This window comes from Scyliorhinus torazame, chromosome 11, assembly GCF_047496885.1.
Source record: "Scyliorhinus torazame isolate Kashiwa2021f chromosome 11, sScyTor2.1, whole genome shotgun sequence".
Lineage (NCBI taxonomy): Eukaryota > Metazoa > Chordata > Chondrichthyes > Carcharhiniformes > Scyliorhinidae > Scyliorhinus > Scyliorhinus torazame.
The window spans coordinates 29,667,454-29,679,498 of NC_092717.1; the positions used below are offsets into that span (position 1 = coordinate 29,667,454).

Genomic DNA, 12,045 nt, shown 5'->3' on the forward strand with positions numbered 1-12,045 from the left:
AGCCCGGCGTAGGATTTTACTCGTGGAAGGAAGCGAAAACCCCCCGGCGTGGAGGCCTGAATAAACAACATGGCAGGGTTCATAAAGCTGGAACGAATAAAATTTGCGTTGAGAGGATCGGCTCAGGGGTTCTCCAGGCGGTGGCAACCGTTCCTTGACTATCTCGCGGAACGTTAAGGGAAGATAGCGTGACAGCAGCAGCAACCGGGGGGGGGGGGAGCACAAATTTTTTTTTGTTAGTTCACTATATTATTTAAATAATGTTATTTATTAGTTATTGTATTATTTTTATGTTGATTTGTAAAAACGGAAAAATGTTGTTTGAAAAATTTAATAAAATATATTTTTTTTAAAAAAGAGAGGTGAAGGCCGGGCCGTTAGAGAGGTGAAGGCCAAGGCATCGATGATCTTCCCCTCTTGTAGCTCCGTGTGCAAACTCCACAAGGACAGTGACCCGGAGTCCGTCTCCCTCTCTTTTCCCCCCCCCCCCCCGCCCGGCCCCCAACCCAAAGATCATCTATGGCCCCCCTATGAGTCAGCCGGGAGGCACCCGACTTGCACCAGCTCCAGGCCCACCCATCAAACCAGTTCAAAAACAAAGGAACCTGCACCGTCACGGAAACCAAACCCACTCCCCCCATCCCTAGCAAAACACACACTCAAAGCCTAAGCTCGATATCTGAAGATGAAACCCCTCCCGTAGGTAACTAGTTGCAGCCACCTACCCCACTCTCATTCCCTGGCAAACGTGCTAGCCAGGTGACCCCCAACCCCGACCTGGGCTTCTGTTTCAGCGATCGATGGACCCACCCCGCCAACTTCCCAAACATCTTACTAAAGCTTTGATAAAGAGTTATCCAGACTTGACGTTAGCTCCCTTTTCTCTCTCCACAGATGCTGTCAGACCTGCTGAGACTGGCCAGTATTTTGTTAACCATTGTCTATGCCTAAACTGATGATGTGAATGTTGTTGTGGAGGGAAGTCTCTCAGACACACTCCATCCTATCCTCATACGTATGCAGGCATCCAGTAGGGGTGGCTGGATAACTATCAGTAGCAGAGAACTTGTTAAATATTTTCCTGGAGTATTGTGATCAACTGTAGCACTTAAGATCTGTGAACCATAGCTGTTGCTGCCAGAAATATCTGAGTCATAAGGTAGCTTGATGTTCCTGCCAAGTTTGGTTTTCACATCACCAGAATATTGCAGTGCTGATAGCTTGTAGTGTAGTTGATGAGCTGTAAATTGATATGCTCCTGATTTAGCAGATGCTTATTTTAAATTACACTTGCTATTCATTTGTTTAATTTACATATCTAATTCCATAAAAGTCGCACTGCTGCCTCGCGGCACCGAAGACCTGGGTCGATCCCGGCCCTGGGTCACTGTCCGTGTGGAGTTTACACATTCTCCCCGTGTCTGCGCGGGTCTCCCCTCCACAACCTAAAGATGTGCAGTAGAGGTGGATTAGTCATGCTAAATTGCCCTTAATTGGAAAAAAAGAGAGAATTGGGTACTTTAAATTTTTTTTAAAATCCATAAAAGTCTCTCCAGTTTAAACAAAAATTAAATCTATCTGTCTGACCAGAAATGGCCTAAATTGTGATGGATGATTTTTTTCTCTCTCATGCAGATTGAACTCTATAACTTGTTATGGGCCAAGGTTTAGAGAACCCCAAAGTGTATCATGGAGTTCACCTGACCCACAACTTTTAATAGATTGTGGTATGGGGAGCATACGGCCCACTCTACAGGGGTGGTGCAGCAGACATCTAACAGTATTTGTTAAAGCATGTTGCTCTTTTTAACCTTAGTCTATTTGCTCTGTTTAGGTCACCTTTGCTCATGAGTCGCCAGGTATCTTTATGATACCGCCACGTGGTTCAAGTTCAGGTTATGATTAATAACACAGCACACCGCTTAGTAAGGATTAAAACAACGGTCTAAAACAACGGTCATTTATTATAAATAACAAGCAATATTAATACCCTAATACTACTTTCTATATAATAAACCTATCACTACTGGCCAATACTTAACTTAGGAAGAGCCCACCAGGTCAGGGAAACAAATGGCTTGTCCAATCAAATCTGGCCCGCGGGATTCAAAAGGCTGCTACAGGTCGGTGGCTAGGTGTCTCTACCGGATACGATCGCTGGATTCAAACTTGCACTTGCCGGTGGCTGGTCTTGCGAAGGTCTCGAGCAGGCGAAGATGAGAGAGAGAGAGAGATCTGAACTTGGATCTTCACTTTTATAGGGCCCAGGGGCTTCCCGCCTCCCGGGGCGGCCCTTGACCCTGAGTCCCAAGTGATTGGATTCTGTCCCCAATCTCTGGGGTCGATGTGTCCAATGGTGAGGCGATTTCTCGATTGGGGGGTGGTCGCTCACCTGTCTTTTTTTTGGCCACTGCAGGCGCCGACAGGTCTGGCCCGGTATTCAATTGCTAATATGTTGCAATTGTTCCCGGGGATAGCCGATTTAACTGTGGATGTCTGAGTAGATTAGGTGTAAACAGTCCTGAATGCAACTGCGGATACCTGGGTTGATGGGCTGTTGATAGCCCTGAGTATCGATCTGGGCTACGTTCCCAGAGCTGAATATGCAAACCTGTCTGCAGCTGCCTGCTTGTGTCTTCTTGGCTGCTTTTCCCAGCAGTCTTTCGGGTTAGCCATTTTAAACTGGGTTTTGGCCAGATTAATCGGAACGCAGCCATTTTACATGGCTACAAGCAAAACAATGTTTATTCTATGAACTCAAGTTAACCTTTTTAAAACATACAGTGAACATCTTAGCAATTCAAATACAACCCCCAAAGAATACAACACTAAGTAATCCTTAATAAATTCCCAAACAACATCCAGAAGACAAAAGACCGTTTTAACATAGAGATCAGGTTTAAATTCTCTAATGAGAGCAGTTATTCCTCTGAAATCACCCAAATGAACACTCTTTAGCTTGTAGAGAGATCCATGCACATCTGCTGGCTTTCCCTGCAGCTGTTCTCTGAAAACAAAACTAAAACCTCACTCTATAGCAGCCTGCTCAAAAACAAAGGTAAAGTAGACAGACAGCCCAGCTCCACCCACTCTGACATCACTGCAGTAATAAACACCCATTTCTTAAAGGTACTCTCACATGACAAACTGCATACTTGTTTGCACCCAGCCAACTGTCTGCCACTTATTCAATGTAGAAGAGTGGAAGATCTAGCTCTGCCTTAATAATATTGAAAGACTCTGCTTCCACTGCCATTTGAAGAAGAGTACCAGAGACTAATTACCCTCGGAGAAAATAATTCCCCTCCTCTCTGTCCTAAATGTGTGATCCCTTTTTAAACCGTGATCCCCTAGTTCTGGATTCGCCCACAGGAGGAAACATCCTCTCCATATCCCACCTGCCAATATCCCTCAGGATTTTAAAAGGTTTCGATCAAGTTACCTCTTACTTTTCTAAACTAGTGGATACAAATCTAAGCTCTCCAACTTTACCTCAGCTGCCCATTCCGGGAATTATGTCTATCTTTGTTTTATAATTCTTGGTAAGGTGCATGCTTGAGGTTGGTCAGATCCTGAGGACTGCCGCAGTTACTGCGTGTCCATCAATGCTCAGGAGCTATTTAGGCAGCCTGAAAAAAAAGTGTTGGGTGGCTGTTGGGCCCGTCTGTTCAAAAGGAAATATTGCATTTCTATCGTGCCTTTTGCAACCTCCAGGACATTCCAAAATGTTTACTTTTAAAGTGCAGTCACTGTTGTAGGAAATATTGTGGCCAATTTGCACACCGGAAACTCCCACAACCAGCACTGAGGTGAGGACCAGGTATTTTAATTATGTTGGGCGAGTGGTACGGTTGACCAAGGCACCAGGGGTGATCGCTTCTTCGAAATGGTGCCTTGCATCCCTTTATGCCCACCTGAGGGGCCAAATGGGTTTAATATCTAATCTGAAAGGCACTGTACGGGGAATGTCAGCCTAAATTCTGACTCCAGTCTCAGTGGGAATTGAACCCACAACGTTCTGATGGCGAACGTGCTCGAACGGAGCCATGGCTGAACAGTTGAGTTCCACATCTTCCTGCTCAACAATTGCAAACAAGAATTTCTTGTTGCAGAAAATAATTCCTGATGTTGTTAGCCGGCAGGATTTCCTCATATGGGTTGTTGCCTTTACAGTCTTTGCCTTTTTAAGATTACGAAAGTATTTGATGTTGATCATTGACGAATAGCCCCAGTAGAATGGGACTTGTACAGCTGGCTTCCCCCATTTTAATGCATTAAACTACATGAGAATAGGAATTGTCTAGTTTTATGTGGCTCTTTTCCCAGAATGCACTTCTCAGAAAGTATCTTGTTCATAGCACCATTAAGCTGACCATTTGACCCAACTACCCAATGTTGTTCTTTATGCTCCACACAAAATTCCTCCCAATCATCTTCATCCAACCCCATCACCATATCCTTCTGAGTATTGAGCCTCTGGGATGCTGGCTTGCGTGGTACGTTTTGGCTCTGTACACCTTCATTAGGGCTGTGTTTTTGGCTGACTCCGAGATCATATTAACTGTTAACACATCCCTGGACAGTGCGATCTCCTGGACTGGCTTTGATTACTAGAGGTGGGTAAGAAAATCATTTTGCAATTTTTGTTTTGGTTGAGAATTGGTGGAAAGAAGACACATGCTATTGAAGCTTGTCTTGCACCCCATCAGGACAGCCAGGCAAGAGTGCCAATTGTAAGGGGAGCAACAATTTTTTTGAATGAGGGGAAAATGCTGGTTGTTACGATGCATAAGAAGGCCATTCGGCCCATCGTGTCTGCATGTGATCGATTGGCAAATGGACTCTGCAAGCAGCGTTGCCTCGGAGAATGCAGCAGAGAACAGTTATCTGTAACTGCCAAGTTTTTGTTTCAAATTCAAAGTATATGCAGCATGAGTCTTGCTCAAGGCATTGCCATGGAAATCAACTCTGGAATGGCTGTCCCCCAAGTTTTTGTTTAGTTGGAATAGGTGTGTTATAATCCTACAGGAGGCCCAGGGATCAGAGTGCCTGTGGCCTCACCTGAATACGATCTACCCAAATGAGGGGGTGGGGCTATCTCCTTTTCCTAAGACTTTACAAGGCATAATGCGTGGACGTGTTGCTGCTGTCTTTTTCCCTTTTATTGGTTGTGGTCTTATACTCCCCCTTTTTCTTTACTGGTGATTACATGGCTGGAAGGGAGTTGGGTGAGGGAATTACATCATTTCCCTTTTTTCACGTTGTAAGCCAGGAACATTTAACTTCCCTCTTCATGGTCCACCTAACCTGCACATCTTTGGAATGTGGGAGGAAACCGGAGCACCCGGAGGAAACCCATACAGACATGGGGAGAACGTGCAGACTCCGCGCAGACAGTGACCCAAGCCGGGAATCGAAATTGGGACCCTGGAACTGTGAAGCAACTGTGCTAACTACTGTGCTACCGTGCTGCCCCATTTGAAGGAGGCCATTCGGCCCTTGGAGTCTGCACCGGCCCTACTTAAGCTCACATCTCCACCCTATCCCAGTAACCCAGTAACTCCACCTAACCTTTTGAACACTAAGGGGCGATTTTAGCATGGCCAATCCACCTAACCTGCACATCTTCGGATAGTGGGAGGAAACCAGAGCACCTGGAGGAAACCCACGCAGACACGGGTGTGTGGAAAGTACAAACTCCACACACGTCATCCGAGGCCAGAATTGAACCCGGGACCCTGGAGTTGTGAGGCAGCAATGCTAGCCACCGTGCCACGAGATTTTGCAGATGATACAAAATGTGGAAGCATTGGAAACTGCAAGGAGGATAGCGTAGAAGTTGCTGGAATCGATAGAGAGGTGACCGAAGTTCAGTGCAGAGGAATGTGAAGTGGTAGGAAGGATATGGAGAGACTAATAAAATATATGATATAACTTGAAATGGAGTGCAGGATCTGAGGGAACTGGGTATATGTGTGCAAGTCATTGAAGATGGCAGGACAGGTGGTAGCTGCTGAAATTGACAGCCGAGTGTGGTAGTAATGGACATGAGTGAATCAAATTCCTTAACATCCTGCCTATGGAGGGGATGAAAGAAGACCCTGCTGCATATTGAGTGAGTCAATTCCTTTTAAGAAGAGCGCTGGACAGATTCAATGATTACAAGATTAAGTTGCTGGTCAATGGGGATAGTGGGGCAAAGAAGAAATGAGTATTTTATTCAATCATATGCAATGTATATAAACCAGCTCCTTTTTTATTTCTCCGTGATCTTGTTTAATCATACTGTTTAATTTTGCCTCTTGGAAATCTGGTAAAATGCAACATCATTTGTGCATGATTATAGTAACTAGCTCACATAATGTGAGAGTAGTTTTATTACAACCTTGTGTCATTGTATGAAGGATTTTAATTCTCTCATAATGGACATAAAATTCACTTCTGGGAGAAACTATTTCGAGCAGACACGAAATTCATAAAGGACTGCTACCTTGTGAAGTGCAAGTCCAATAAGTGGACTAGAGTGATGAAATTATTTATTTATCATGGAGTGACTGCATTTGCAAACTATTTCATTGGCTGTAAAGTGCTTTGAGGCATCTGGTGGTTAGGAAAGGAGCTATATAAATGCAAATATTTCTTTCAAGCTACGAGGAGTGATGTGAGATGATTTGAATTTGAATGTCACGTGTACTGAAGTACAGTGAAAAGTATTGTTCTGCGTACAGTCCAGACAGATCGTTCCATACACGAAAAAGCATAGGACATGGATGTATCTCACTAGAAAGCTGTCTGCTGTTCGTTTGTGTATCTTACTTGAAATAAACCAGCTTGTTTGAAGTTGGCAACATTTCGTTTGGATTGATTATCTCTTTGCTTTCTGGATGATAGGACAAAAGCTTTTGGGAAACGGGAGATCTTGTTGTCTCCTGGTCATACTGTTGTCTGTCCAGATATTGGATAGAATAATAATCTTTATTATTAGAACATAGAACATAGAACAATACAGCGCAGTACAGGCCCTTCGGCCCACGATGTTGCACCGAAACAAAAGCCATCTAACCTACACTATGCCATTATCATCCATATGTTTATCCAATAAACTTTTAAATGCCCTCAATGTTGGCGAGTTCACTACTGTAGCAGGTAGGGCATTCCACGGCCTCACTACTCTTTGCGTAAAGAACCTACCTCTGACCTCTGTCCTATATCTATTACCCCTCAGTTTAAAGTTATGTCCCCTCGTGCCAGCCATATCCATCCGCGGGAGAAGGCTCTCACTGTCCACCCTATCCAACCCCCTGATCATTTTGTATGCCTCTATTAAGTCTCCTCTTAACCTTCTTCTCTCCAACGAAAACAACCTCAAGTCCATCAGCCTTTCCTCATAAGATTTTCCCTCCATACCAGGCAACATCCTGGTAAATCTCCTCTGCACCCGCTCCAAAGCCTCCACGTCCTTCCTATAATGCGGTGACCAGAACTGTACGCAATACTCCAAATGCGGCCGTACCAGAGTTCTGTACAGCTGCAACATGACCTCCCGACTCCGGAACTCAATCCCTCTACCAATAAAGGCCAACACTCCATAGGCCTTCTTCACAACCCTATCAACCTGGGTGGCAACTTTCAGGGATCTATGTACATGGACACCTAGATCCCTCTGCTCATCCACACTTTCAAGAACTTTACCATTAGCCAAATATTCCGCATTCCTGTTATTCCTTCCAAAGTGAATCACCTCACACTTCTCTACATTAAACTCCATTTGCCACCTCTCAGCCCAGCTCTGCAGCTTATCTATATCCCTCTGTAACCTGCTACATCCTTCCACACTATCGACAACACCACCGACTTTAGTATCGTCTGCAAATTTACTCACCCACCCTTCTGCGCCTTCCTCTAGGTCATTGATAAAAATGACAAACAGCAACGGCCCCAGAACAGATCCTTGTGGTACTCCACTTGTGACTGTACTCCATTCTGAACATTTCCCATCAACCACCACCCTCTGTCTTCTTTCAGCTAGCCAATTTCTGATCCACATCTCTAAATCACCCTCAATCCCCAGCCTCCGTATTTTTTGCAATAGCCTACCGTGGGGAACCTTATCAAACGCTTTGCTGAAATCCATATACACCACATCAACTGCTCTACCCTCGTCTACCTGTTCAGTCACCTTCTCAAAGAACTCAATAAGGTTTGTGAGGCATGACCTACCCTTCACAAAGCCATGCTGACTATCCCTGATCATATTATTCCTATCTAGATGATTATAAATCTTGTCCCTTATAATCCCCTCCAAGACTTTACCCACTACAGACGTGAGGCTCACCGGTCTATAGTTGCCGGGGTTGTCTCTGCTCCCCTTTTTGAACAAAGGGACCACATTTGCTGTCCTCCAGTCCTCTGGCACTATTCCTGTAGCCAATGATGACATAAAAAATCAAAGCCAAAGGTCCAGCAATCTCTTCCCTGGCCTCCCATAGAATCCTAGGATAAATCCCATCAGGTCCCGGGGACTTATCTATTTTCAGCCTGTCCAGAATTGCCAACACCTCTTCCCTACGTACCTCAATGCCATCTATTCTATTAGCCTGGGGCTCAGCATTCTCCTCCACAACATTATCTTTTTCCTGAGTGAATACTGACGAAAAATATTCATTTAGTATCTCGCCTATCTCTTCAGACTCCACACACAATTTCCCATCCCTGTCCTTGACTGGTCCTACTCTTTCCCTAGTCATTCGCTTATTCCTGACATACCTATAGAAAGCTTTTGGGTTTTCCTTGATCCTTCCTGCCAAATACTTCTCATGTCCCCTCCTTGCTCGTCTTAGCTCTCTCTTTAGATCCTTCCTCGCTACCTTGTAACTATCCATCGCCCCAACCGAAACTTCACACTTCATCTTCACATAGGCCTTCTTCTTCCTCTTAACAAGAGATTCCACTTCCTTGGTGAACCACGGTTCCCTCGCTCGACGCCTTCCTCCCTGTCTGACCGGTACATACTTATCAAGAACACGCAGTAGCTGATCCTTGAACAAGCCCCACTTATCCAGTGTGCCCAACACTTGCAGCCTACTTCTCCACCTTATCCCCCCCAAGTCACGTCTAATGGCATCATAATTGCCCTTCCCCCAGCTATAACTCTTGCCCTGCGGTGTATACTTATCCCTTTCCATCATTAACGTAAACGTCACCGAATTGTGGTCACTGTCCCCAAAGTGCTCTCCTACCTCCAAATCCAACACCTGGCCTGGTTCATTACCCAAAACCAAATCCAACGTGGCCTCGCCTCTTGTTGGCCTGTCAACATATTGTTTCAGGAAACCCTCCTGCACACACTGTACAAAAAACGACCCATCTATTGTACTCGAACTATATATTTTCCAGTCAATATTTGGAAAGTTAAAGTCTCCCATAATAACTACCCTGTTACTTTCGCTCATATCCAGAATCATCTTCGCCATCCTTTCCTCTACATCCCTAGAACTATTAGGAGGCCTATAAAAAACTCCCAACAGGGTGACCTCTCCTTTCCTGTTTCTAACTTCAGCCAATACTACCTCGGAAGAGTCCCCATCTAGCATCCTCTCCGCCACCGTAATACTGCTCTTGACTAGCAGCGCCACACCTCCCCCTCTTTTGCCTCCTTCTCTGAGCTTACTAAAACACCTAAACCCCGTCTCTGAGCTTACTAAAACACCTAAACCTTATTGTCACAAGTAGGCTTACGTTAACACTGCAATGAAGTTACTGTGAAACGCCCCTAGTTGCCACACTCTGGCACCTGTACGGGTACACTGTGGGAGAACTCAGAATGTCCAATTCTCCTAACAACATGTCTTTCAGGTCTTGTGGGAGGAAAGTGGAGTACCCAGAGGAAACCCACGGGGAGAATAACAATAACCAATTGTAGGGGACATGAATTTATTTTACAGAGTGACTGAAAGTCTGAATCTGAGAATGTTGTAACATTTAGTGATTTATTTCGGGAGTAAGTTTACTGGTAATTATACTGAAAGTTAAAAGTCAGAATTACAAGCTGCTAGCTGCTAGATTCTCAAAGACTGAAAACTAGTGATGAGAAACCAGTTGGTTTGGGTTAGGATTTGGATTGGATTTGTTTATTGTCACGTGTACTGAGGTACAGTGTAAAGTATTGTTCTGCGTGTAGCTCAGACAGATCATTCGTACATGAAAAGAAAATACATAGGGCAAACATTCAGGTCCGACTGTCTACAGATACCACTCAAAGATCCTTGCTATATTAATTATAGGGAGGTTGCAGTCATACAGCTCGCACACCATCAATTGAACACTGTAACTGTAGCTCGTGTGTCCACTAAAAAAAAGGGGCAGCGGGAAAGGGAGTTGATACATCACTGGTCAAAACATATTCCTAGCATCCCCATGTCTAGAAGTTATTTGATAAGTAGAGACAAATACGTGCTTGGTGATATTATAATTAAGTATATGTGCCTAAATTGTGATTGGATAATCATATTTGTATACGATGCATTATAAATCCTAATGATTAGTTGTGAATGTTTGCAGATAATTCATAAACAAATGTACTCTTTTGATTGGTGTATTATTTGGAAGATAAGCAACTGTACAATTGCCCTGTGTTTGGTGTTTAGGGAGCTGGCATGCCACCTGATGGATGTTGAACTCCCCTGCTATAGCTTGAATAAAGTTCTTGAACTGAAACTTTGAGTGTCGGCTGTTCAGTTGTGAAGTGAGGGACACTATGTAGTCGAATAACTGTTTAACTACCACAACAATACCTTTTAGCCCCAAGCTCTGAAAGCCCCCCTTTAACCTCTCTGCCTTCCTACTGCGCTCTTCTCCTTACAACCTACCTCAGTGACCCATTACCTGTCGGAGGTGCTATTTTGTGGTCGAGACACCAGACCAAGGTCTCGTTGGCCTTCTCGTTTGGATGTGAGAAATCCCTTGGCTCTACTTTGAGCTGGGTGTCTCCCCGGTAGCCTGGTAAATATTTATCCCTCAACTGACAGTTTTATGTAAAGGACAGATTACCCGGCTGTTATCATGAGCTTACTCTACATTAAATTGGCTGCTGCATGTCCTCTACCTCAAAGTATCTGATGGCTGTAAAACGCTGTGGGTTTTTGTGAGGTTATACAATACATTTACGAGTGCAGGTCCTCTAGTGCTTGTATGCATAGATACCGGAATTAATGCAGTGATATTTGTTTGATTTATTTTAGTTGAGGCATTACTTTGGGAAAAATCTTGTGCCGTGTTTTCCACCTAAGAATTACCTTGCACCGACTGAGTCTATGGCTGAAGAAAGAAGACTTAAATTACAGCAGTATATTCAGAAAGGTAAGTCTATCAGACTGATATCTGGGAAAACCTCTTCGACTTGATGGGCTGGTCTTGTAAGAGAATTGGTTGTGACTGGCCATAAATACACGTATTGATGTGTCTGGGCTCCGAGAGGACAAATATCAGCCAGTGTCCATGCCTCTAATCCTGACACTGAACTGATTTAGGAGGTGAGTGAAAATCCATGATCAGATATTTCTACCTCAAATAATCACCTGGCGAGGATACAGGAGAGCTCCAGGAATTTGGGCAACAATATTCCAGAAATTTCCGAAGTAATAAAAATACTTCAACACTCCTATTTTCAAATTCAGCCCTGAAATTGAAGTCACTGATGGATTAGCTTGTGCCAATTGGTTCTCATTGAGTGAATATCATTCAGCTGGCAACAACTCTGTATAATAGCAACAATGGAAGGCTGCACTAAATCTCTTGGTGACCCTTCATTTCAGCTGGTCACAGGAATTTATGCTGTTATTGGAACATTCATACTGTGCAACCAGTATGTCTTTTGTGACACTTTGCAATTTGGTTTCGTCCTAACATATCCTTACTTACAGCACCAAAGCATTTTCCACACGCAGTCCAGCATCTCCAACAAAGTGGAATTTGTAAACTATTTGTGTAAAACAAATGGGATAGAGCATCAAGGGTTAAAAATGTCCCTTTTTTATAAATTTGCAC

The 12,045-nt window shown here is 44.1% G+C and overlaps 1 protein-coding gene and 1 long non-coding RNA gene across 7 annotated transcripts in view; one reads left to right on the forward strand and one right to left on the reverse strand.

Moving 5' to 3' along the window:
- LOC140385208 (uncharacterized) overlaps positions 1-12,045 on the reverse strand; it is a 348,523-nt gene that overhangs the window by 77,591 nt on the left and 258,887 nt on the right. The gene's annotated exons all lie outside the window — the stretch shown is intronic.
- Positions 1-12,045, forward strand: part of LOC140385207 (sorting nexin-31-like) — a 119,894-nt gene that overhangs the window by 14,022 nt on the left and 93,827 nt on the right. For both annotated transcript variants that reach the window (XM_072467109.1, XM_072467108.1), the window contains exon 3: positions 11,241-11,358. In XM_072467109.1, coding sequence (XP_072323210.1) covers positions 11,241-11,358 — 118 coding nt within the window. The remainder of the gene's footprint in view (positions 1-11,240; positions 11,359-12,045) is intronic.